Source organism: Lithobates pipiens, unplaced genomic scaffold (genome assembly GCF_037356315.1).
Source record: "Lithobates pipiens isolate NorthernLeopardFrog02 unplaced genomic scaffold, aLitPip1_a1.2 Scaffold_8, whole genome shotgun sequence".
NCBI classification, from domain to species: Eukaryota; Metazoa; Chordata; class Amphibia; order Anura; family Ranidae; genus Lithobates; species Lithobates pipiens.
In genome coordinates, this window is record NW_027507903.1 from 149089312 (window position 1) to 149116741 (window position 27430).

Genomic DNA, 27430 nt, shown 5'->3' on the forward strand with positions numbered 1-27430 from the left:
AGTTGTGCATGAGGCCTTACAAGGGTGATGGAGGTCTTTCATTTAGACTCGCTATGCATGAGATCTCTAATTTGTTTACATTTCACTTGCATAACTGTGGCCAAATAGTAGATCTCTTGACAGCCGAGACAATGGCTTTTCATTTTTTGTTTTTGGTTGTTATGGGTAGGTGATCTTATATAGAGCTTTAATACATCTATGAAGAGGGGTGGGAATACCTGTAATTGTGCTGTGAATGAAAAGATCAAGGGGAGGCAGAGCTGGCACCAATAGCAATAACAAATTGGTCCTTGATGTATAATTCATCTTCTTTTTGTCTGGAAAACAAGCCTTACATGCTTAAATTCCCCTTTATATATTTTAGTAGCTTGATTTGTTAGAGAACTTCTGCTTGACATGGTTATTTATGGGAAGTGCGTAATTTAACAGTTTTTATAGTGATAGGCGTGACTTCTTCCTAAGAGGATGCTGTAACCAACACCAGAATTAAAGTTAAGTGCCCTGTAATTTAGACGTAATTCAGAGTATATAGTGAAAATGTACTGTACACACTTTCTGTTATTAAATTAAATACATTTCAAAGCACAAATACGTATCCGTAATGTGGAATCACGCTTCACCTTTAATTTAAACCTTAGCACAAGAGTACTGCTACCTTCTATGGTAAGTATTTATTCTCTATCTTGCTAACAATACATATATATATATATATATATATATATATATATATATATATATATATATATATATATGTGTGTGTGTGTGTGTGTGTATATATATATATATATATATATATATATATATATATATATATATATATATATATAGTGTGTGTATATATTTAAATAAAAACTAATATATATGCAGTGCTCAGCATAAATTAGTACACCTCTTTTGAAAAGTAAGATTTTAATATCTCCATGAACGCAAGAACAATTTCCCAAATTTTGATAAAACTGAGTTTTTAGAACATTTGTTTAGCTCATTACATGAAAGTAAGGTTAATAATATAAATTACAAAATATTCAGCTTTACTCAAATTAGTCTATGCAAAAATTAATACACTCCAACAAAAACGACTATGTCTAGTATTTTGTATGACCTCCATGATTTGTAAAGGACAGCATCAAGTCTCCTAAGCATGGAATGGACATATTGCAACATTTATCTTTTTCTACTCCTCAAGAATTACCAGTTTTAGAGCTTGGATGCTGGATGGATTCTCAACTTGTCTCTTCAGAATTCCTCTTGCGGGTTTGATTGAGTTCAGATAAGGATACATATTTGCCCACTAAATCCCTTTTACCCTATTTTTCTTCAGAAATGCAACAAATGCAACTTTGGCCTTAATTAGGATTTTGCTGGCTAAAATATAGCTTTGCTCCTAAGACTTTCATTGGGGTGTATACATTGTATGTGGTACTAGTCCTGTTGTAGCACATGTAACTACAAAATATAATGTTAAGTATTTATTTTTTTATTCTCTTGAGAGTGAAATATATATATATATATATATATATATATATATATATATATATATATATTATCAGATTCGTTTTTATTAATTTCATATGAACAATTCCAACTGTATTTTATCCCAATTTGCACTGACTATCTTAATACACCCAAGACAAGAGTTCAGATATCTTGGATGTACTTTGTTGGGACTTTCAAGTATGAAAATTTGAAATGACTTGCTGGTATTAATCAGTTGTAATCCATCATAATACTATATATCCCAATAGAACGATGTATCCTAAACACGGACAAAGCGTAATTGATACGGTTCATATGTATAACTTGTGCACCTTTGCACGCATATGTAGCTAATATGTACATGCCAAAGGATAATTGAGGGGACACGGCAGGCCTCCTAGATTGGGAGCTGCCAAAACGTGTTCCAAATCCACCCACAAGAAGAAGCTGTTCAGTATGGATAACACTAAAATATGTAAATCACTGAAATCCAGCTGAAATCCAGTACCAGCAGGGAAGATACATTAGTCATTTACTGTTATGCCAACAGCAAATGCTGAATGCAAGACTATGCATGTATCTTGGGTTGTTATTATTTCACAAATGTGGTACAGACAAACCACCATGTCTCCAATAATATAGCATATCATGTATGTAAAGTTCTAATCCTATCAGGCAATAGTACATACAACAATGACTTATATCAAAGTCTTCAGTGCATTCACACATATATGGTGGTGCAAGTTGTAATTGCATTAGTCAGGCTTGTCAAACCAGAGTGTCCGTGAAAGCCCACAGGTGCAATAGTGGATGGATGAAGGTCCAGCTAGATTGGTGCCACATGTGAACTAACACCTTTCGCAGTAGTTTCCTCAGAAGGGTGCGGCCTCATTTATTTCACTGTAGCTTCCTCAGAGGCATGTGACTTTGTATACTCATAGTGAAGGTCCCTTATATTAGAGAAAATTGAATGCGGGCTGTGCAAATATCAGTAAACTTAAAGTGGTTCTAAAGAATGGACATTTTTTACTTGAATGCCTTCTCTGCCTTAACCACTTGCCGACCGACTCACGCCGATATACATCGGCAAAGTGGCACAGGCGCACAAAATGACATACCCGTACGTCAATCCATCATTGCGGCATGTGCCCACGGGTCCCGCGGACTCTGTCTGCCGGCGCCCCCGCGATCATGGCACGGAAAGGCAGAACGGGGAGATGCCTATGTAAACAAGGCTTTTCACTGTTCTGCCTAGCAACATGACAGGAATATACTGCTCCCAGTGATAAGGCGCAGCGATCTCTGTCATGTTCTAGTGAGCCCACCCCAACTACAGTTAGAACACGCTGAGGGAACACACTTAACCCCTTGATTGCCCCCTACTGTTTAACTCCTTCCCTACCAGTGACATTTACACAGTAATCAGTGCATTTTTATTGCACTGATTGTGGTATGAATGCCAATGGTCCCAAAATAGTGTCAAGTGTCCGATCTGTCTGCAGCGATGTCATAGTCACAATAAAATACGCAGGTCGGTGCAAATGACTAATAAAAAAAATTAATAATAAAAATGGCATAAATCTATCCCCTATTTTGTAGACTTATTGCGTTTTTGTTTTGTTTTTTGTGTTTTTTATATTTTTTGGGGGATATTTATTATAGTAAAAAGTGTTGCTTTTTTTTCAAAATTGTCACACTTTTTTGTTTATAGCGCAAAAAAAACTGCAGAGGTGATCAAATACCACCAAAATAAAGCTCTATTTGTGGAGAAAAATGGCTGTCAATTTTGTTTGGGTACAGTGTAGCACGACTGTGCAATTGTCTGCTAAAGCGAAGCAAAAAAGGGCTTGGTCAGGAGGGGGGTAAATCCTTCTGGGGCTGAAGTGGTTAAGGTAAAACAAAATCCCGTATTTTTTAAAAAAAAATTCCACATTTCATCATGTTACAACCAAAAACAAAATGTATTTTATTGGGATTTTATGTGATAGACCAATACAAAGTGGCACATAATTGTTACATGGAAGGAACATTATAAATGGTTTTGAATTTTTTTTTTTTTACAAATCCAATATCTGAAAAGTATGGTGTGCATTTGTTCTCAGCCCCCTTTACTCTGATACCACTAACTAAAATCTATTGGAACCAATTGCCTTTAGAAGTCACCTAATTAGTAAATAGAGTTCACCTGTGTGTAATTTAATCCCAGTATAAATACAGCTGTTCTATGAAGCCCTCAGAAGCTTGTTAGAGAACCTTAGTGCACAAACAGCATCATGAAGGCCAAGGAACATACCAGACAGGTCTGGGATAAAGTTGTGGAGAAGTTTTAAAGTAGGGTTAGGTAATAAAAAAAATCCCAAGCTTTGAACATCTCACAGAGCACGGTTCAATCCATCATCTGAATGGAAAGGGTATGGCACAACAGCAAATCTACAAAGGCATGGACATTCACCTAAACTGACAGGCTGGTCAAAGAGAGCATTAACCACTTGCCGACCAGCTGCCGCCAGGTCGGCTCTATTGCGCGAATTGATGTACCAGTACCTTGCTTTGTGTAATAGATACAGCATTCGCCGAAGCTGATGCATTTGTCCAACAGCCATGATGTCCGCCGGTCACCTGTGATCACTTGACAGAGAGGCAGAAGGAGAGTCAGGGGAGTACAGAGAGATCATCTGTTCCTAGTGATTAGGAACAGTGATCTCTCTGTACTTCCAGTCAGTCCACTCCCCCCATGGTTAGAAACACCTCCCTAAGACACACTTAACCCTTTGCTTGCCCCCTAGTGTTAACCCCTTCCCTGCGTTTTTTTTTTTTTTACCAAAAATATGTAGAAGAATAGATATTGGCCTAAACTGATGAAGAAAGTTTGTTTTTAAAAAAAAAAAATTGTTTATTATAGCAAAAAGTAAAAAATATTGCTTTTTTTTTTCAAAATTGTTGCTCTTTTTATTTTTTTGTTTATAGCGCAAAAATAAAAAAACACATAGATGATCAAATGCCACCAAAAGAAAGCTCTATTTGTGGTAAAAAAAAAAAAAGGACATCAATTTTATTTGTATACAGTGTTGTGCAATTGTCAGTTAAATTGACGCTGTGCCATATCACAAAAGATGGCCTGGTCATTAAGGAGGTAAATCCTTCCAAGGCTGAAGTGATTAATCAGAGAAGCAGCCAAGAGGCCCATGATAACTTTGGAGAAGCTGCAGAGATACACAGCTCAGGTGGGATAATCTGTCCACGGGACAACTATTAGTCGTGTAGTCCACAAATCTGGCCTTTATGGAAGAGTGGGAAGAAGAAAGCCATTGTTGAAAGAAAGGCATAAGAAGTCCAGTTTGCGAGAAGCCATTTGAGGGACACAGCAAACATGTGGAGGAAGGTCAGATGATACCAAAATTGAACTTTTTGGCCTAAAAGCAAAATGCTATGTGTGGCGAAAAACTAACACTGCACATCAACCTGAACACACCATCCCCACTGTGAAACGTGGTGGCAGCATCATGTTGTGGGGATGCTTTTCTTCAGCAGGGACAGGGAAGCTGGTCATAGTCGATGGGAAGATGGTTAGAGCCAAATACAGGGCAATCTTATGCTGCATACACACGACTGTACTTTCCGGCAGACCAGGTCCGACGGTCTACCCAACGGACTTTCGGCGGAGTTCCGATTAACTTTCCGAACAAACGGACTTGGCCACACACAAACGGACTAAGTACGTTCGAAAGTCTGTTCGTTTTGAACGTGATGACGTAAGACGGGACTAAAAAAGGAAGTTTAATAGCCAGTAGCCAATAGCTTCCCTTGTGTTGTATTTGGTCCGTCGGACCAGCATACAGTCGAACGGTTTTCCCGATAGGAATTGAGACCATCGGACAGATTTGAAACATGTTCTATTTCTAGGTCTGTCTGATTTTTTTAAAATGAAAAACGATCAGATTAGCCCACACATGATCGGATTGTCCGACAGACTGATTCTGTCGGACCTAGACTGCCAGAAAGTCCGGTCCTGTATACGCAGCATTAGAAGAAAACCTGTTAGAGTCTGCAAAAGACTTGAGGTTAATCTTCCAGCAGGACAACGACCCTAAACATACAGCCAGTGCTACAATGGAATGGTTTATATCAAAGTATATTCATGTGTTAGAATGGCCCAGTCAAAGTCCAGACCTAAATCCAATTAAGAATCTGTGGCAACACTTGAAAATTTCTGTTCAGACGCTCTCCATTCAATCTGACAGAGCTTGAGCTATTTTGCAAAGAAGAATGGGCAAAAATGTCACTCTTTAGATGTGCAAAGCTGGTAGAGACATCCCCAAAAAGACTTGCAGCTGTAATTGCAGAAAAAGGTGGTTCTACAAATTATTAACTCAGGGGGCTGAATACAAATGTACGCCACACTTTTCACATATTTATTTGTAGAAAATTTTGAAAACCATTTATCATTTTCCTTCCACTTCACAGTTATGTGCCACTTTGTGTTGGTCTATCACATAAAATCCCAATAAAATATGTTTACGTTTTTGGTTGTAGCATGACAAAATGTGGAAAATGGGTATGAATATTTTTTCAAGGCACTGTACCTACCTTGATCCAACACTCTGCCCGTCTGCAGCAACTCTCTCTTTTCTCTCTGCACACAGAGGCAGCAGTGGAAGCCAGCTGCTGTCAATCAAATCCTATGAGCAGAGAGTGGGGGTTGGAGGATGAGCCATGTTATGCCTGTCAATAGATGCACACAGCCCCACATGGGATCAAGCCCGCAGGTGTGCCACCATACTACCTTTGGTGCCACATCGAGAAGAGAAGGAGCCCTGAGTGCCAGCGGAGGTCCAGAGAAAAGGAGGTCCGGGGCTCCTCTGAGCAACACTCTTGCACAGAGTAGATAAGTATGACATGTTTGTAATTTTAGTAGAAAAATGTATAAAATAAAAAAAAATAAGCTTTACAATCCCATAATCCTTGTTTATGAATCTATTCAATATTGTAAATTCAGGTTAGATCGCTTTCAGATATTTATGCTGAGTGTATGAGCCTTAACATTTTTATTGATTAATCAAAACCTGGCATAAGTTGAACTTTTCACTATTTCTGAACTTTTCACTATTTCTGAACTTTCAGAATGCATCAGTTTTGCAAATGACGAATATTTTTTTTTAGTAGGACGGTTTGTCACAGTTCATATGTTTAAATGACTGGATCTCCATTGCATTGCAGTTGCGGCATAATATTAAAGCAATATTTTTTAAAATAACTTTGTCTTTTTAACTTGAAATGCATTTCATTTCTAGGAGACCCACCACAGGCAGCTGCATGGCTTGGGCAATGTATACTTTACCTATTAATAATGGTTGTGGAGAAGACCATAATAAGCCTCGTTCTTCTCATTCCAGGATGGACAAAGGTAAACATTGACAAGTAGGGGAAGAAAAATCTATATTTAATGGACATTATTCCATTCCTTCTAGATCTACAGTGAGCAGAAGAATCCATAATAAATAGTAAAATGTATATACCGCTTTTCTTTTTATAGGATTACGCCAGCAGTGAATCCTTGTAGATATGTAAACACGTTTTCATCACTGGGTGCTATTAAAAGAAAGTTCTGCATTCCATTAGATAAGCATTAAGCAGCAACTGGGCATCATATAACTGTTGGTGTACAGGGGTATGCTCTGGGACTGGTTTTACTTAGTTTCCTGTAGACTTTCAAATTGACTTTTCTGTGACTACAAAAAATATGGTTCATTAAAACTCGTGTGTGTGTGTGTGTGTGTGTGTGTGTGTGTATATATATACATTAAAAACTGTAATGGGAAATGAAATCCCGTAAAGTATTTTGTAACCCCGCCCCCTTTGCACTCTCTAACATTTACATTAAATAAGTATACAGACCTCAGACAAGTGCTGGCTGCAGATTTTAGAAAAATCTCACCGTAAAACAGAACTACTTGATGCAAATTATGTGAACTGTAACAATATGTTGAAGAGATGATCTATAGCTGGATAAATTCTTTAATTATTTTTTTTTCAATGTGTAAGTCACATCAGAAATTACACTGTAAAAATTACAATAAGAGTTTATAAGATAATAAGACAATAATAATAAGATAATATAAGATAAGAAAAGAATATAAGATAAGATAATATAAGATAATAAGAGAAAATGTCAGCTTAATGAAAATTATAATATAATAAATATAATAAATATTAAATATACTATTAATATTAATATGAAATATAATAAGATAAGATAATAGGACAATAAGAGAAAATGTCAGCTTAATAAAAATTATAATATAATATTAAATATACTATTAATATTAAATATAATAAGATAAGACAATAAGAGAAAATGTCAGCTTAATAAAAATTGACACTACTTTCCCTTTAAAATATACTGTATGTGTGTGTGTGTGTGTGTGTGTTTTTATTATAAATTGGGGAGAGTTAAAACCTCTGTCAGGTTTTTATTGCTGTTCACCGTGGGAGATTCATTCACTTTTTTTTTTCTTTTTTTTTTCGAATGACTGTTGCCTTGGGTACAGAGTGATAAGAAATGCAAAATGTGTCTTGTTCTCTCCAGAATAAAAAATTAAAAAGTGAACTAATAGCTTACAGCCTCCACGCCACCTGATTTCCCCATAATTTATCTTCATGGGTGATAGTTTCACAGTTTTACATATACGTCCTGGCTAAACCAATCAGAACTGCTCTGATCCATTCCGACATTCCTAGGGAATGAAGAGGAAGAAGAGCGCTTTTTTTAAACTGCTGCATCAGGCTGCGTGGAATTTGAAACTTCATCACCCACAGAGGTAAGTACAGCAGGGGTAGAAGGTAAGGGAGTAGGATGTTCATTCACCTTTTCATTTTTTTCTGAAAAGGTAAACTTACATTTTAAAGCAGTGCCACATTACTCCATCCATACCATCATCCCTTCTTTGCAGCATTATGTTAAAAAAAGAAAGGCGATGATGCTGTTAAAGTTAATAATTTCAGGTGTAAAGTGTACACTAGTTAATGTTTTGGGAGTGCCACAATCCCTTCCCCTCATCAAAGGGTGCAGTATTTAATGTTTTGGGAGTGCCACAATCCCTTCCTCTAATGAATGGCATATGACACATTTACGATTGTATAGTTCACATCTGAAGAATCCCCCTGGTAACTACATAAAAGCCTAACCACTTTTATTTTAATCTGCTCCATCCCAACCACCTGGCTCCACATGTTATCTTAATAGTGCCCTGATGGGCTTGTCTTGTTCCCTATGGGTCCCTGTGGTGCTTCATAGACAGTAGACCCACCCCTAAATGTTTCCAGTTTTATAAAATATCGGTCAGAGTATAGCGTGTTGTTCTACACATGAGCCACTTGGGGCCACATAAAAACCTAATGTGCAGCAGATGTCTATGAACTGGCTTTGTGTATATGGGATCCTGATTATCTGCTGTAAATGTGTCCTTATTCTCCATTCTACTGTGTAATATGTTATTGTATCTCAATTTTAACGTTCCAATAACTATGTTTGGACTCTGGCTGGGAAAGCTCTGAAGTGACAGGTCTGTTTGTACAGACTATATCCCTCACTCTTTGTGTTTTCTCTGTGCAGCTTCAGGAAATTCTGCTGGACTACATTCCAGATCCCAAGCTGGAGCTCGTCCTGGTAATGCTGGTGGTGCCTTTTATAGTCAATGTGAGTACAGTACTTGTAATTGCATAATAATGCCCTTATTTAGAGGATTCTGTCTAAGCCTTTTACCATGGGAAAGTGTTTTAACAGTGTCTATCCAGTCACAAATGATGTTGCATCAGTTAACACTGTTTACCATACTATATCACAAATTTATACCTTAGTAATGATGGTCATTAGACCTTGTCTCTGCTTTTATCAGTATCTTATATCAAAAGTAATGATTAGCATTTAGACTAAATAGACTTCACATTATGTTCCCAGTAATTGTTTACCCTTTTGTAAACTGTGGTCAGCTTGAAGGGTTCTGAGAGATCATTAATCTACATGTTAGTAGGGATGAGGTTTGAGTTTGCAGTTGCCATGAGTTCAAGGCAAATCCTGTAGGTTCGAGGTTCATGGTCCCAGTGAATTTATGTGCAGATTCCCAAGGGAGATTTTTTTACACCATGGCCTTTGAACTATGGAGAGCAGGATTTAGAAGGGCCAGCAAGGGGGCTATTGGTTAGGCCAGCTTTCTCACTATGAAAATGAGGGCACAGAGCAGCCATAATATAAAATGTGCATTTTGCAATGCAGTTGCACTCATTTTCCCCAGAGCTGTGGTAAAGCTATGCTGATTTCCACCATCCAATCATGTGCAAGCAAAAATGCTATATTTTGATTTATCTTGCACCTGATCTTTACAAAGTGAAGCTTTATCAAAGTTTCTAAGCTCTGGGAAAAGCTGACAAATTACACGGGGAGAGGTTAGGGTCAGTTAGGAAACTCAATTTAATTCTGATTGCTAGCTCTTTGAGCAATCAACCACTTTGCTTCCTCTTTTGTTGTACTTAGTATTTTGTCTCTTATTTTGTGGTTGATTTGAGGTCAGCAGCCATTTTTTATTTATTTTTTTTGCCGCAAGGCTTACCTTTTAAAAAAGTGAGCTTTAGTTTAAGGAGTGGGTGGTATTTTGGGTAGCCCAAAAATCTTGTGAGCAACCCTAGATCAAATGCATTAGACCTGTGATATCAGCTGCAAGCACTTCTCACATTCCCATACTATATCAATTAATATTTTATTAATGTGCTCCATTTCTAATTCTAAGTGAGCAAAAAAAAAAAATTTAATATGAATTAAAACCAATGAAACAAATCAATCAGACAAAATTACTTTCAGAAAATCTTACATGTCAAATATGCATAAAAGAGTGATGGAAACAGTTCACAGTATCTGTGCCATTCTAACATTGTGTGAAATACTATAAATATATAATTGCAGTCCTTCATGTGATTTGGTAGAGAAAGTCCAATTCCTTATTATCATGCTGACAATCGCCACCAATCCTCTGTGTGCTTCTTAAAGTGCTTAATTATTTTATAGCTGTTGAAACACTCCACTCGTGCTCCCCTATAGTTGTATTCTCACCTGAATGTCAGTGACATCACATTTATGTTGGGTCAGAACTTGCTTTTTAGTCCTATCTGGACTAAGGTGCAAAGGTGTCTTTGTTTCCTTATGTCTCCTTCCCAGTACCGCTATCTCACACCATATAATCTGTATATATAAAATAAATAATCTCCAATAGTGCTTATATCCTTAAAATCAGGTAATCTTTTTATTATAGTGCAAAAAATTACTACTCACTTTTTGTGGGTGCATGAAGCACACTACACTAACGTCGCTTAAAAGTTATGCAATCAGTTGCCTCCATGATAAACTAGTTGCTGGTGTACAATCCTGCAGTTGAGTACAGCCACCGTACCACCCTGTTGGCCCTCCCTTATGCGTTATGCCATTCTATTATAAAGAATTCCCCCCGAAGAAGCCATGTGCCACTGTAGTCTCAAGGCCTTCTAGAGGCATGTAGAAGGAGCTGTAAACTCTGAACACATAGCCTGCCTTCCTTCCTGCCTTCTCTTTCTCCCGGTGACTTCACTTTTGTCCATGTGTTCCATTCTGGTTTGTTTGGACTTCCTGGCTTCCACAAGGCATCCATGTTGTCTCCACACTATCTACAGCTGGCAGTATCCCACAGTGACGAGTGGCTACTGTTTTTTTTTTTTTTTTATATATATGTATAAAGTGATCTTTTACTCTGTATTCGGTGAGTGTTCTTAATCCCTGAGAATATAGTGTTTATTTTAATAATGCACTTAGGTGGTGCATCGCTGTTCTCTTAATATAGAGTTGCCCGATACTCTTAGGATGGCAGCCACTGTTGCATAATATGCTTTCTAATAGCTATGGGCTTTGTAGACTGTTTTTTTTTTTCTCCCCAGTCTCTACCAGTGGGTTATGTACTAAATCTAGTTACTCGCGCTCCATGCACCAGAAGATTTTCATTATAACAAAATCCAAAATTAAAGCTGTCAAGAACATCAATATGCTCCAATTAAAACTGCCAAAGTGTGACATTGTTTACACTTCAAATGAATTACTGTGCACCGCTCTGAAAGCCTCCTTCTGCTATACAAGAGACTTTGATTTCTGTTGGAGTTGGTGCTAACGCCAACCCCTCCATCTCCTATTGAAGCTCTAAACGGCAGAGTATAGTTGAAAGAGTGGTGCGATTTAGCTTTCAGGCTTGTACAATGTGATGCTCTTAGTATCTCAGAAACATACAACCTAAGTAAAGTAGTATAGGGGGAACTTTCAGAACCACAGTGTGCATTCAGTTTGTCAGTTTTGTTTGTTTCAACACATTGCTGTAACTGAGAAGTTCATTTCAAGCTGTGCAGCACATGGAGTTCACACACTTAATATGTCAGCTCTTCTGGTACAGCAGCAGTGCAAAGGACTACCACATGGACAAAGAAAACAGTGGTTGTTGGTAATTGTAATGTTGCAGCAACACTGTTGGAAATGCAATAAAATACAAGACTTTTTCTGGCAGTATGCCGCTTTAAAGTGTCTTGCACCAGATTCACAAATCCCTGTCACAAGTAACTTTCGTGACACGTTCCAAGTTCTTAATAGTGCCTTAGTAGCCCTTTGGCTGCAATAACTTAAAAAAATGACCTCCAGTTTGTAGATAAAAATGGAGATTATTAAGATAATGAAGACCACGCCTAAGCTGGCGTACAGATACAGACCAAGTTCTTGTTCCAATACACTCTGTAGCAAGGTGTCCATATGGATACCTTGGCTTCATTGCGCTTTCACAGGTAGTGCTTTCCCAAATTCATCAGCATGTCTCTAACAGGTACATGAGTCCCTCACCCACACTGACATTCGTCATGCGGAGGCACAAAAGAACACTATAAAGTGTCATAGACACTCTAGAACTCTTGAACTTTAGAGTTCAATCGTGTCTATCTTGTCATAGACACTGTTCAAGAATTTCCCAGTCTATCTTGTTTTCTCTTTTAGAATGGAAATTAGATGTTTGCATATCACAAACACTTTCATTGTGAATTATAGACTGAGCACGGTTTGTTGCTAAGCTCCCCTCTGCTTTTGAAATCAATGCTATCAGCTTCTGAACCTTCCACCCACCTTCTTATTGTTCCAGATCTTGAAAACCCTATGTGGACTTGCAGTTTACAAAACAACATGGCCATAAAGTAGAATTAGGAAAGCATCTTAACTCAGTAGTACACAGTAATATGTAGTAATATGTTTTTCGCAGTTCATAGACAAGTGCAAAATTTGAAAAAAAAATTACCTATACCGTCCCTTTTCCCCTGCAATGTCTGGTATTCATTCAGATGTTTGTTGTGTTTACAAAACTAAAAGTAGTAATACACCGTTTCTTATGGTAAAGCTAGTAAAAATGCTTTTGTCAAAATCTGTATTTGTTTTTCTTCATTTTATGTCAGAAAACTGTAATTCTGTATATAATTTCTTTTAGGCCATTATGTTTTGGGTGGTGGACAGCCTAATAATGAGGAAATACAAGAGAATGAAGGTGGATCATCCTTGTGAGAACAACACAGATGCAGACGGTTTATCACTAATAAAGGATAATGAAAGCCAGGTGAGAGATGGACTGCTCTGGGTTCACACTGATACTACACGACAGTCATACGACTTTCATCCTACTTTGCTCTGGGACATCAGTCCTACATCAGTCCTACATCAGTCCTACATTCATCCGACTTGAATGAAAAGGATACTACTTTGATCCAACTTTGTGATAGTCTGACTTGTCCTTTGACCAATCAAAACAATCCCAGTATGAGATAAACTCCTTTTTACTGCTGCTGTAATCGCCATGTCTGATGTCAAAAGTTGGATGGTTAGGACAAGGATCCTACTTTGTTTTGACTTCAGTGATAGTCAATGGGGTGAAGTAGGATCAAAGTCAGACCAAAGTAGTACAGGGAGCATTTTCAAAGTCGGACCAACATTGCCGGACCAGTTAAGTTGGCTCTCATGGGGAAACATTGATTTTCATACGTCATGCGACATGAGCTCCCAATGTCGGAGCGTTTGTCGGACCAGTGTGAACGCAGCCTGAATGTTCCAACATACTAACAATTAGTTGATGTAAAACAGAGATTCATTACATATACAATTTAAGCAAATAATTCCGCAGGTAATTGTTCATTGACATATACCCATAGTATCTCAGGCAAAATGAGAACTTGGGTGTGATCATTCCAAAAATGCTATGGAAGACATTTTGTCTTGTAGGCCTAGTATCAAGCTATTTGTTGGTAAAGGAAACCTGTTGTAAATAGAGGCTGTTTAAAGCTACATACAGTACACCAATCTAATGTGACTTGTGAATAATCTGTCCGGGTGCACTGAAGCTGCCTTTGTAGTTTTTCTTGTAGTGTCCCAATTGCTTCTTGAAACTCCATGTGTGTTTTTATTATACAGATAAAATGTTCTCGATACATAATTGATACCTCATTTTTAATAATAAAAACTTTTTTAAAAAAAAATAGCCATAAAGCCAGTTGATATAATGGCTTTGTATGTAAAGGCCTGATAAAAATTCATGCCTGCATCTTGTGCTTTTCATCTGCATAAGATGTGCATTAATTATGTTGTTTCATAGTGCCATTTGTAGCCCTGTACATACAGCATATAGTAGAATAAATCTTCACATTCCTGTGTCAGCGGTTTCAATTTGTGTTGAAACGTGAGGCATGCAACCAGGCATAGCACAGGTTAATGCATGACCTTTGACTGTAGTGCGAGACCTGATATTTCCTGCAAAGAAGCTACAGTGCCTTGAAAAAGTATTTGTACCCCTTGAAATTTTCCACATTTTGTCATGTTACAACCTAAAATGTATTCTATTGTGAAGTGAGAAGAGGGATTTGGGAGTCTGGTCCCCAACCAGAACTACCAGGAGGGTGGGGTATTTCGACTTGTTTCCCTATGACATAGCTTCAAGAAATACACAACATACATCTGAAAGAGATATAAACATTTCATGTTAAAGAAAAAATGTATTTTTGAAAAAATAATTATAATAAAAGGTTAGGGGGGAAATACAGGTAACAAACCAAATAACAAGCAGCTTCTTACCCCACTTTTAGTACCATCAGGGCAAACGGAACACCCAGTAGAGCCTCCCGTGGCGACTGGGGGAGGTCATTAATAGACAATAGACAAAGGGCCAGTGTCTGGATAGAAAAATTATATATTGAGTTGCCAAGTATGTAAAAATCATACAAATTTATGATAGGTCCCACCATAATGTAGAATGGCGAGAGCTATAAGAAATGATCAGCTCCACACCAAGTGTGTGGGATCAAGTGAAGGGTGTGAGGGACATAAACTGTACAATAAGCTATACAATTATTTATATTTCACTTTCAACACGCTCCGTGATAGTTTGCACGCTCCCCTTTCCTGGTAGTTCTGGTTGGGGACCAGACTCTCAAATCCCTATTCTATATACTCACGGATGGTGGTACTGTGGATATTAATGTTACCCTATCTATACTGTGTATGAGGCCATACACTTTCTATTGTGAAGTGGAAGGAAAATTTATAAATGGTTTTCAGAATGTTTTACAAATATGGGAAAAGTGTGGCGTGCATTTGTATTTGGCCCCCTTTACTCTGATCCCCCTAACTAAAATCTAGTGGAACCAATTGCCTTCAGAAGTCATTTAATTAGTAAATAGAGTCCACCTGTTTCTAATTTAATCTCAGTATAAATACAGTTGTTCTGCGAAGCCCTCAAAGGTTAGAGAACCTTAGTGAAAAAACAGCATCATGAAGGCCAAGGAACACAACAGACAGGTCAGGGATAAAGTTGTGGAGAGGTTTAAAGCAAGGTTATCTTATAAAAAAGATCCCAAACTTTGAACATCTCATGAAGCACTGTTCAATCCATCACCCAGAAATGGAAAGCGTATGGCACAACTGCAAACCTACCAAGACATGGGCATCCACCTAAACTGACAGGCCGGGCAAGGAGAGCATTAATCAGAGAAGCAGTAAAGAGGCCCATGGTAACTCTGGAGGAGCTGCAGAGATCCACAGGTCAGGTGGAAGAATCTGTCCACAGGACAACTATTAGTGGCGCATCTCCACAAATCTGGCCTTTATGGCAAGCTGAAAACCATTGTTGAAAGAATGCCATAAGAAGTCCCATTTGCAGTTTGCGAGAAGCCACGTGGGGGACACGGCAAACGTGCAAAAAGGTTCTCTGGTCAGATCAGATCAAAATTTTACTTTTTGGCCTCAATGCAAAAAGCTATGTGTAGTGGAAAATGAACACTGCACATCACCCTCAACACACCATGGTGGTGGCAGCATCATGATGTGGGGATGCTTTTTTTCAACAGGGACAGGGAAGCTGGTCAGAGTTGATGGGAAGATGCCAAATACAGGGCAATCGTAGAAGACTTAAACCTGTTAGAGTCTGCAAAAGACTTGAGACTGGGGTGGAGGTTCACCTTCCAGCAGGACAACGACCCTATACATACAGCCAGAGCTACAATGAAATGGTTTAGAGAAAAACATATTCATGTGTTTGAATGGCCCAGTCAAATCCAATTGAGAATCTGGGGCAAGACTTGAAATTTGCTGTTCAGATGCTCTCCATCCAATCTGACAGCTTGAGCTATTTTGCAAAAATGTCACTCTAGATGTGCAAAGCTGGTAGAGACTTGCAGCTGTAATTGCAGCGAAAGGTGGTTCTATAAAGTGTTGACTCTTTTTGCATATTTATTTGGAAACAAAATTGAAAACTATTTATTTTCCTTCCACTTCACAATTATGTGGCACTTTGCATTGATCTATCACAAAAATAAAAATCTCAATAAAATACATTTAAGTTTTTGGTTAGAACAAAACAATATGTGGAAAATGTCAAGGGGTATGATTACTTTTTTAAGGCACTGTACATATGCCACAATCCATGGTTCTCTCAGTCTAGTGCTGGTGCAGGTAGTTCATTCAACAGATTAGCACTCCCACATTTGTAATGCAACACAGAGGGGATGGCAAGGTATGCACTGGACACTGTGTGACCTGGGACAGTAAGTTGCCCTGTCCCCTTGGCGCATAGGGACAGGCTAGCTGAAGTATTACATGGACATAGGTGAATTGATCAACCATGAAGCCACAAACTGCAAGGTCAACAATGGAAGCCTTCATATATCTTTAACACTGCCTATTGAATTTAAAAAAAAAACAGTACTATGTAAAACATCTGCAAATAGTCGAATATTAAATCCAGCATTCATAATAATTAGTCAGAGCTGCTGTTCTTCTTAACTATAAATTCATAATATATACCCTTCTGGTGGACAAGCATATACATAATTGTAAGGCTTCAACACAAATGACATGTTTCTGAACATTTCTTTCATTGTCGTAGGTCGCTCATTATTAACCTTCTATCATAATTGTAATTCTACTCTCTATTATTACACATAACCCCAGAAAAGCAACTAAACACAGCAGTTAAAATAAACAAATGGAATATTTCAGTTGCCCAAAAATCGTGGACAGGGAGATTTACACACAGGCCAATTTTCAGCCCATGTGTACCTGCCGTCAGTTTAGCAACCTGACGGTTTCTCATATCTTTCCTTAGAGACCTTAGTGGAGAAACCACCAGATTTGAGTTTCCAGGTTTATACACCCTATGTGCAGGGCCGGACTGGGAATAAAAACCAGCCCTGGAAAAAATTTCATACCAGCCCCACAGCATTATTATACCAGCCCCACAGCATTATTATACCAGCCCAACAGCATAACGTCATTATTTCCTTGTTCGTGAAAACAAAAACCATACATTTTAAAGCACATTTGATAAAGAGTGTATTATATATAGATATGAAATCCCAGGGCTTTTATGCCACAATCCATGGTTCTCTCAGTCTAGTCCTGGTGCAGCTCCCACTGGGTGGGAGCTGGAGAGAAGGGGGAGAAGAGAGTACTGGCGGGGTTGGAGAACACATGGGTGGGGAGCTCTGGGGGGAACTTGAGAGCACTGGGGGGGCAAAAAGAACACAGAGAGCACGGTAGGCTGAGAGCACTGGGGGGGCTAAGAGTGTGGGGTGGCGAAGAACACGGGGGGGGCAGAAAAACAGGGTTGGAGAGCACGGGGCTGGAGAGTACTGGGGGGTACAAAGAGCGGGGGAGTGGAGAGCAATGGGGGGGGAGCTTGAGAGCCCCAGTGGGGGCAAGAAAGAACAGAACAGGGGTGGAAAGAATGGGGGACTGGAGAGCACTATGGGGGGTGGAGAGCACTGGCAGGGTTGGAGAGCACATGTGTGGGGGCAAAATGCAGGGGGGAGTTGAGAGTAAAGGGGTGGGGAGTGGAGAGTGCTGGGGGGAGCCAAAAAGAACAGGGGTGGAGAGCACGGGGGGAAGGAGAGCGATGGGTGGGGCTTGAGAGCACCAGGGGGCCAGAAAGAACAGGGGTGGGGAGAATGGGGGCCTGGAGAGCACTTGGGTGGGGGCTGGAGAGTGACGGGGAGAGCTGGAGAGCACTTGGGGGTGAGAAAGAACAGGGGGGAGAGCACTGAGGGGGAGAGCACTGAGGGGAGAGCACTGTGGGGAGAGCCCCTGGGGGGAGAGCACTGTGGGGAGAGCCCCTGGAGGGAGAGCACTGGGGGGAGAGCAGGGGGGAAGAGCACTGGGGGGAGAGCACTGAGAGGGGGAGAGCACTGGGGGAGAGCACTGAGGGGGAAGAGCACTGAGGGGAAAAGCACTGGGGGGGGAAAAGCACTGGGGGGTAGAGAAAACAGGGGGGAGAGCACTGAGGGGAGAGCACTGAGCTGGAGAGCACTGGGGGGGAAGAGCACTGGGGGGGAGAGCACTGAGGGGGGAGAGCACTGGAGGGGAGAGCACTGGGGGTAGAGAGTACTGGGGGGAGAGCCCCTGGGGGGAGAGCCCATGGGGGGAGAGCCCATGGGGGGAGAGCACTGGGGGGGGAAGCACTGGGGGGAGAGCACTGGGGGGAGAGCGGGGGGGAAGAGCACTGGGGGGGAGAGAGCATTGGGGGGGAGAGAGCACTGGGGGGAGAGCACTGGGGGGAGAGCGGGGGGAAGAGCACTGAGGGGAGAGCACTGGGGGGGTAAGAGCACTGGGGGGGGGGCACTGGGGGGAGAGGGGGGGAAGAGCACTGGGGGGAAGAGCACTGAGGGAAGAGCAGTGGGGGGAGAGCACTGAGGGGAAAGCAGTGGGGGGGGAACACTGAGGAGAGAGGGGGGAAGAGCACTGAGGGGAGAGCACTGGGGGGGGGGGGTAAGAGGACTGGGGGGGGCACTGGGGGGTAAGAGCACTGGGGGGAGTGGAGAGCAGGGGTGGCAGGAGAGTGTGGTGGGGGAGCAGACCACGGGGGGGGGGGCAGGGAGCACAAGGTGAACTGGGGGGGCAGTTAAATAAGTTGGATAGGAGGATCGAGGGGTGGGGGCTGCATATAGAGGAAATGATCTTTCTATATTCCTCCATGTAGCCGCTGAATGCTTGATTCTCTTCCTCTCCCTCCTGCAAGAATTCAGCGGCTGCATGGAGGAATATAGAAAGATAATTTCCTCTATATGCAGCCCCCCCCTCCTCGATCCTCCTATCCAGGCACACAGAGGGGGCTGTACAGGCAGCATCTCTTCCTATGGATCACACAGTGCGGGCTGGCTGTGTGTTCGGCCGCCACGATGTAACACAGTCCCGCCCCCCCAGACCTGCTCGTGTGATAGGCAGAGCGTTGATTCTATCTACTATCACACTAGCAGGTCTGGGGGGGCAGGACTGTGTTACATCGCAGCGGCCGAACACACAGCCACTGCCAGCCCACACTGTGTGATCCATATAGGAGGAGAGTGGGGAGCAATGCAGCCGCAACCAAAAGGGTCCCCAGGGCAGGCGGCCTACCGGGAAATCTCCCGATATCCCGGTAGGCCAGTCCGACCCTGCCTATGTGGCTGTTCTAAGGGAGGCCCATTCTCTTTAATAAGTTTACATTTAGTGGAATGCAACTGGAAACGCTGGAGCATACAACAGAAAAAAAAAACACCAGTGGACAGGAACTGTAACACTGCAATATTGCTGGAAGAGTTTTTAGCCCACAAAACTCTTCCTGTAACACAAATATTACTTTTGGGTTTATTGAACCTTTAAAATACATTAAATTAATTTTGAAAGTATAACTAAACGCAAAACCTTTTTTTTTTTTTTTTTTTTTTTTTTAGTTTTGGATAGAGTGGAGGTAGATTAGAACACCTGTCAGTTTTTATTGCTGTCTGTGCCCCCATTAAGGAGATCCCCCCTCTCTGTTTGTCCTGTTTACTGTTTTATTTGAAAGTAAAAGAAAATCCCACATTTTGGGTTGTTCCCAAAAAAGTAAAAGAGGGGAAATCTTTTAATGAGGACATTAGTTCTGGTGACCTGGGAGTCCCCAAGGAAATTCCCTTAATTTGAAGGGATTTCCTCTCACTTTCTGTTTGGCTATAGGACAGAAAGTGAAGGGAAATTTCCACAATGGGAAACAGATGGTGAAACAAAATCTGACCGGGGTTATAACCCTCCCTTACTTTATCCAAAATGCCTATAGTTATACTTTAAGTTAATACGTAACTACATTGTACTTTTATTTGCCTGGAGGTCATCTTGAATTACACTGTTAGCTTCCACCCCTTTCTTTAAAAAGACTTTAATTTATTTTCAATAAGGTCTACAACCACTTGAATCCCAGATCTTTTTTAAATTGGTACTGGGATTAAACTCATTTGTCCCAGCACTGTTTTAAAGTGGTATCTGGTCTCACTGGTTCTGGCAAGTCCTAGCCAATGTAATTGCTATTGACGAAGAGATATACAAAATTATTTATGCAAATAGATTATTACATTGAAAATTAATAAAAAAAAAAAAAAGAAGAATCAAACCGGTGGAATATCTTACAGTGACTCTCAACAACTTTCTAGATAAACACAATGAGGTCTGGGAATTGTAGCATATTTTGGAAAACAATTAATACTCTTGGTGTTCGCCAATGGCCTACTTTTCTTTCTAGCTGGCGGTTGAGGGAGGTTTGGCTCCCAGATGGAGATGGAAGGTTGCTGCCCCCCTTTTTTTTTCCCTTATCCCTCTTTCTTTCTTTTTATTTCTTTTTTTTTTCTATACCTAAACCTAACTTTTTATGTCTCTTCCTTTTTGCAAACCAATCCTTTCTCTTTGGTTCACTAATGCAAAAGTATTTTTGAAACATTTCAAATGCTTATATAAGCTATATAAAAATTTATGGCATCTATATCACACACTAGATTGTAATCGGTGGAATTATCTGTATTAGAGCTTGCATTTTAGGATATTTTTCTTTAGGCAGTTAGTCACCTGCTGTGTGCTGGAGGGGGAAGGGGTGGTCACCTGAGATTCTGTTGCGTCAACTTAAAGCGAAGTTCCACACAAAAATTGAACTTTTGCTTTAACTGTTTGTGACCCCCTGACATGCCACATTTGGAATGTCATTTTTTTTTTAGGGGGGTGGGGGCGGGTACCCAGTTTTTAAGGGCACCAAGCTCCCATCTTCCTCATCTGACTCCGCGGTGCCATAAGGAAGTTCACCTCTCCCCCTCCCTCCCTCCCTGCAATCTTCTGGTACACGTCACAGGTCATTCACAGTGCGCAGCGTGGCTCTCGTATGCGCAGTGCTCTCCCGGCTGTGAAGCAACAGCCATGCGCCCACAGTTGGAATGCCGGCGCCATGGAGAGGAGAGGAGCGAGGCTTCGTGTGCCCTCATCGCTGGACCGTGGGACAGGTGAGTGTCTGTTTATTAAAAGTCGGCAGCTACGCTTTTTGTAGCTGCTGACTTTTAAATGGGTTTAACCTTTTTAGGAGTGACTCATGCAGATAATAGAGCAAAGAGATAGCAAAGAGAAACAGGTGCTTTGGATAGAAGCATGTGCACACTACAGAGGGAATATAAGCTTTGTTCATTTTTCATATCAGAGATTTACAATCAATTTAAATATAGACTTACTGCTCATCTATTAAAGCTGTAGTAAACCGCAACAATTTTTTTTTTTTTAAACCCTGCAAGGTAAAGGATTAATGTGCTAGTATGCATCATTGCATACTAGCATATTATGCAAGACTTGCCTTAAAACAAATCCCTCGAGCGCCACGCTGTCACTGCTGACAGGCGCTTCCATCTTCACCCGGTCTTCTGTCTGGGTCCGTGTCATTCGGCCTTCTGCCCATGCCACAATGACATGGACTTCATCCACGGAGCATTGAAAGGATGGCACAGGTATGCAGTCCCTTCAGAGAGTATGCACCGTTGTCGTCACTGGCTACATGCAGTGTGAATATCTCTTAAATTGTGCAAGTTTAGGAGATATTCACAGTACTTACAAGTGCCAAAAAAGGCTTTACTTACACTCTAATTAAATTATTTAAGACACGTTTACATGATTCTACATGGTTCTGAAAAATGTGGTCACATTGGATTGATCACTTACATGGGGAGGGCTTTACTCAAAACCTACTGGGTGTCTCAGGTAAGGCGAATTTACCCAATACTCTCAATGCCCTTCACCATTACCTCCCTTTACCTCAAGCTTTTATTCCTATATCAGTTTTTAAATTCATTAAGTATTGCTTCTACAACTCTTATTTTTTTTAACCTTCTCTCCTTTGCTCAAACAGATTCCTCCATCCACACAAACAAGATGGATGGAGGAATCCCTCTGATGTATTCTGACAGTGTCTCTGCTGAATTAGCAGGATTTTTAACAGTGTGTGGACAGCTTTAGTATTAGTAATAAGAAGCCCAGAGACGTCCTTTTAAATACGCCTATCCTATAACTATTTCACATGCTATCATTATCTTAGGATCTGTTCTATGACACTATGGGGGTTATTTACGAAAGGCAAATCCACTTTGCACTACAAGTGTAAAGTGCACTTGAAACTGCACTGAAAATACACTTGGAAGTGCAGTCGCTGTAAATCTGAGGGGTAGATCTGAAATGAGGGGAAGCGCTGCAGATTTTTATCATCCAATCATGTGCAAGCTAAAATGCTGTTTTTTTTTCCTTGCATGTCCCCCTCGGATCTACAGTGACTGCACTTCCAAGTGCACTTTCAGTGCAATTTTAAGTGCACTTTGCACTTGTAGTGCAAAGTGGATTTGCCTTTCCTAAATAACCCCCAATGTTTGCTTTACAATATGACTTTTTACTGTGCTTTGCAAATAATGCAAAGCTGTGCTGACCTTTTATCATCCAATCCTGTGCAAGCAAAACATAACATGTATTTAATTTTTCTTGCACATAATTGGGTATTCTTTGCAAAGTGAAATTCCTCTACATTTGTTAAGGTAAGTGAAAATTCCCTTTACAAACTGAACACGCTTTACTCATTTAGTAAATCGCCCCCAAAATTTTCTCTTTTCAGCTAAATGCTAATTATGCGTAGTATTACCGTACTACCATGTGCTGTATGTCCGTATCCTTTTGTATTTTGTTCTTTTCACCTTGCAAATAAAGGAATACAATTTTTGTAAAAGAATAATTTATAAACGAAAATAAAAATGCATTGCTGTAACTAGTTTCATAGACCTGCATGTTTACAAACTTACAAAGTTTCCAAGTTGTGTTTGGCTTAGTTTTAATGGATTATCTGGACACATGATGGCTGGGAACAGGTGCTGTACACAAGGCCGCCAAGAAATAATGAGTCACTAATACGCATGTTGCTGCCTGAAGGACATTCGAATTCTTACCAGTTCCCTAAAATCTCATTCCAGTATTGTAAGATGAGTTTTCAACCAATTTAATTGTGTTCAGTCTCATCGGAGTGTAAGAAATGCTTTATAAGGGCTGGTGTACATTGCTCCTCCTCTCCATTTTTTTTCCCTTTTTGTTTTCTATGAAGAAAGCACAGATCTGTAAATAGGATATGTACTAGATTCATTCATCCTCAGCCCAATGTCCCTTGTTTGCCTGTAGTTAAAAGGTTCTTGTCATAAACTAGTACAATTTCATTTGAATTTTTTTGTTTTAACGATTTTCTAATCATTAGTAGAGTCAAATCAACTGTCATTTTCTACCGTAGTGACAAAATGCGAAAAAGCAGGATGGAAAATTATTCTGAAATTAATGAATTACTGTGTATGAAGAAATTACATTCTTTCCAAAATGATTACATGTTAAAAGTAAATTCAATTTTGCAGTACTTTTGAACAACATTCAGCAAGGCATTGAATGTACTAAGAATATTCATAGGCACATTCATTCAACAATCTACCAATGTATGGCCAGCTTAAGACACTCAGAGGAATAGCGCGTGTGTAGTTTTAACTTTTTATGATAATAGTCAGTGGTGGCTGGTGGGTTCTTCTTTTGGGGGTCTATCAAACAAACATCATCCCAGACTCCCCCCCCCTCGCCGGGCGGCATGGCACTGACAGCACCCCCACCCCTGTGGGTGGTCCGGAACTTACCTGTTCATGTGGTGTCCTCTTCTCTTCTCTTTTCTCCTGGAGTGTGGGCAGCGGCGTCTCCAGTGTCTGCTTCCTCTGCCGTGTGTCTCCTCTTCCGCCAAAACGCTAGGCATCCAATAGGATTGCCTGACACTTTGACCAATCAGGAAACAGATTTCATGACCTGCCTCCTGATTGGCAGGAAGGAACTTTAGTGTGAAAATGTATTTGCTACCATCATGCAACAGGGTGGGATCGGAGTCGATGCTCTGCGCTCCAAGGCCACCCTTTTGTGAAGCCTATTAGAGCCTCTGGCTCTAATCAGGTACTTAAAAAAAATACCCACCCCACATTGAAATCCATGGTCCGGCACTCTGTTATGTGGATCAGGGGGCCAAACGCATGGATAGGGAAAATGGCGCCTGTGCGCCCTCTATGGGTGGGCCACCACTGATAGTAGTACCATTAGCACTGCATTGAACTTTGCTGTGTAGCCTTTTGCATTATATTATATATATATCATTTATATTTGGCATTTACTGAATGTTTTTTATTTTTTTTGTATGTACTAAGAATAAACACACCCAAGTGCAATTATCTTAATTCTCTTTCTTTTTTTATGATAAACCTTTGCATATCTGTGACATAGACCGCTTTCACATGGGCGGACCCGATCAGACCATCTGTTGCCTTCTATGGAGCGGCAGGTGTCAACGTACATTTGTCATTTGTCACCCGTTGACATCTGATCCTATCCGCCAAAAGAAGATGGATGGGGGATCTGTTCCCCATCTGCCTGGTGGATTGGATGGCTGTCGAGTGTAAACGATCATAGGGGACAGTGGGCTGTGTCTGTGTCTGCCCTGTATAAGCCGAGTGTACACAGACAAGCCATCCACCTACTCACTGGGGATTAGCGGACAGATTGCCTGCTGAGCCTGGCAGAGTTCACCCCATGTGAAAGGGCTCTTAGTAAAATCCCCTGTGTTGGCTTAAACCAACATAATGGGTGGCACAATATCCCTAAAGCAATTAAAAACATATGGGTATATGTGTGTACCGGCTGACCCTTAGAATGGCCCCAATGTTGACGTGAACATAGCAAGGTCAGTACACTGTGTAAGCTTTTTTAGGCGCAGGGAGGAACTGATATTGATTTAACAAGTGTAGCACTGCAAAATTTATTAGTGATATACATTATAAATAGCACAATTCACAAGTCAAATTATAGATTTTTTTAATGAGGGTGCAGATGTTAAACAATTACAAAAAAAGATACTTCTTTCAATGAAAGTCTTTCCTACTGTAAGCAAAAAGACTTTTCTATCTAGTCTACTGATGTAACTTTTGTATTACAAGATGTGTAAAGTTCTGTACAAAATAGCATCACAGTGAAATCCTTTGGATGTTTCAAGTTCAGTTACTGACATTTTTCTCTTACTATAGAACTTTTCTCATTCATTTAACAATGACTCTTCTCATGTTCAGTGTTTGCCTGTCAGTTGCCATGGTTATATCATTTCAGGGTGCTCGATCTCCCAGTGTACTGCAATTGGCCATGTCTTCTTTGTTTTCATCTGCATTTCATAATGATCTCATCTTTCCATAAATCACACCCAGCTGCCACTGGGATGGTCGCTGTTCAACGTTCACTGATGTATTATAAGCAATGTCCTGTAATCTATAACTGAAATTGATTAAAAATTTCTGATTCGTTAAAGTGATGCTAACCTAAAGAAACAAAATACAGTGTAACTGACTGCCCAATCCTACTGTTATAAAGAGCTCTGCAAACAAACATATTTTCATCATGGGAAGAACAGGAACAACTTTATAGTGGCTGTAAATGCTCACATAAATCCAGTAAAGTGACTGGCCTAAGGTTATACACAGAGATGAAACTAAAGGTGTACCTGTTTATTTGCAGTATTTGCTTCTGTACTATAAAGTGCGGAATTTATAAAGCTTGTCTGAGAGTTCAGAAAAAAGGGGCAAAGAGCTGAAATGACAGTCTGCAGAGCTCCATTAGGAGAGCTCTGAGAGCTGATTGGAGGGAAGAGACACTACACCCCCTTCACACAGCACACAGAAACAGAGCTGAGGCTAACAATCACCCGGAGGTCCCTCCCCGTCACCATTTTTCTCTTAGTGCTCTTAATTGAGACAAGTGCACACTATAGAGGGATATGCTTTGTTCATATTTCATGGCTGAGGTTTACAATAACTTTTAATTACAGTACAAGTAGTACTATTAGTTGTATTTATGTCTCTAAATTGTTTTCTTATTCATGATATCATTTATAAGCCATAGAACATCCCAGGGCTTCATTCAGTTAAAAAAATGAGTAAAGACTACAAAGCCATACCAGGGTCCTGGACTGGTCCCGTCACAAAGATTTGAAGCTCTGGGTGTCTCTGGAACAGAAGGCAGCCAGGGCCCCACTAGTGGATCTACCTTGGTCTGGGAAAACTCATGCCACCCACTTGACTACTTACCCACTGATTGGACCAGCTCTTATGGAACTGAAAAGGTTTTTTCATTTAGCCTTACTAAGAAATATTCCATCCCCAGTGATGCCACTTATTGGCCATCCGGATTTTCTACCTGGCCTCACTGACCCGTCCTTTCGCTCGCAAGCCCCACAGAGACTCATGAGGGCCTCCTCGCTCTTGCGTTCCTCCGGTTGGCTAACTATGGAGAACTTGCTCTCAGGTCAGACACCACTCTCATTAGACCGTTGGAGAATCAACCAACTATCTCACTTTCTTGGCTCACTGCCCAAACCAACCCACTTTGTCAGAAAGCTCCACTCTTTTGAGGAACTCTGCTTGGGTGAGGGACCGATCTTGAGGTCCTTATCAACCGCCTACAAATCCTTGCTGGACCTTCACACCCTAAAGACCCCCCATTCTTACCGAAAGGGGAGAGAGACTTGCAAGTCATCTTCACAGAACCCCAAAAAGAATGCATATTCTCTTTCACACAGAAATCCTCCCTGTGCAGCAAATATCAAGTGACTGCATATAAAATAGTGACGTGCTGGTACAGAACTCCTTCCGTGCTGGCTATGATATTTCCTCTACAAACTGATTGCTGTTGGCGTTGCAGCCTACACTTAGGCACCCTATTACATATTTTCTGGGATTGCCCTGTGCTCCAAACTTTTTGGCAGCCAGTGCTTAAGCTCATACAGAAACTCACAGACATCTCCCTTCAGTATAACCCAGCTGCATTCCTCCTTAACCTTACTCCCATAACGAAACGTTACCACAAATCCCTCCTCAAGCTTCTTCTTAATGCTGCTTGGGCCAGCATCCAACCTCTTTGGAAGCAACAGTCTGCACCAACTGTAGCCCAATGGTTAGCAAGAGTGAAGGACATTGAGCACATGAAAGATCTGACCTCTGCTTTGCGAGATAAGTCGCAGGAACA

General features: G+C 40.7%; 1 protein-coding gene across 1 annotated transcript in view; it reads left to right on the plus strand.

Annotated features, from left to right (window-relative positions):
* The window catches only part of LOC143961371 (store-operated calcium entry regulator STIMATE-like), a 129731-nt gene that overhangs the window by 100262 nt on the left and 2039 nt on the right, over window positions 1-27430 (plus strand). Inside the window, exons 5-7 of the mRNA XM_077470636.1 lie at window positions 6768-6880; window positions 9089-9172; window positions 13005-13130. Of these exons, the coding sequence (XP_077326762.1) occupies window positions 6768-6880; window positions 9089-9172; window positions 13005-13130 (323 nt within the window). The remainder of the gene's footprint in view (window positions 1-6767; window positions 6881-9088; window positions 9173-13004; window positions 13131-27430) is intronic.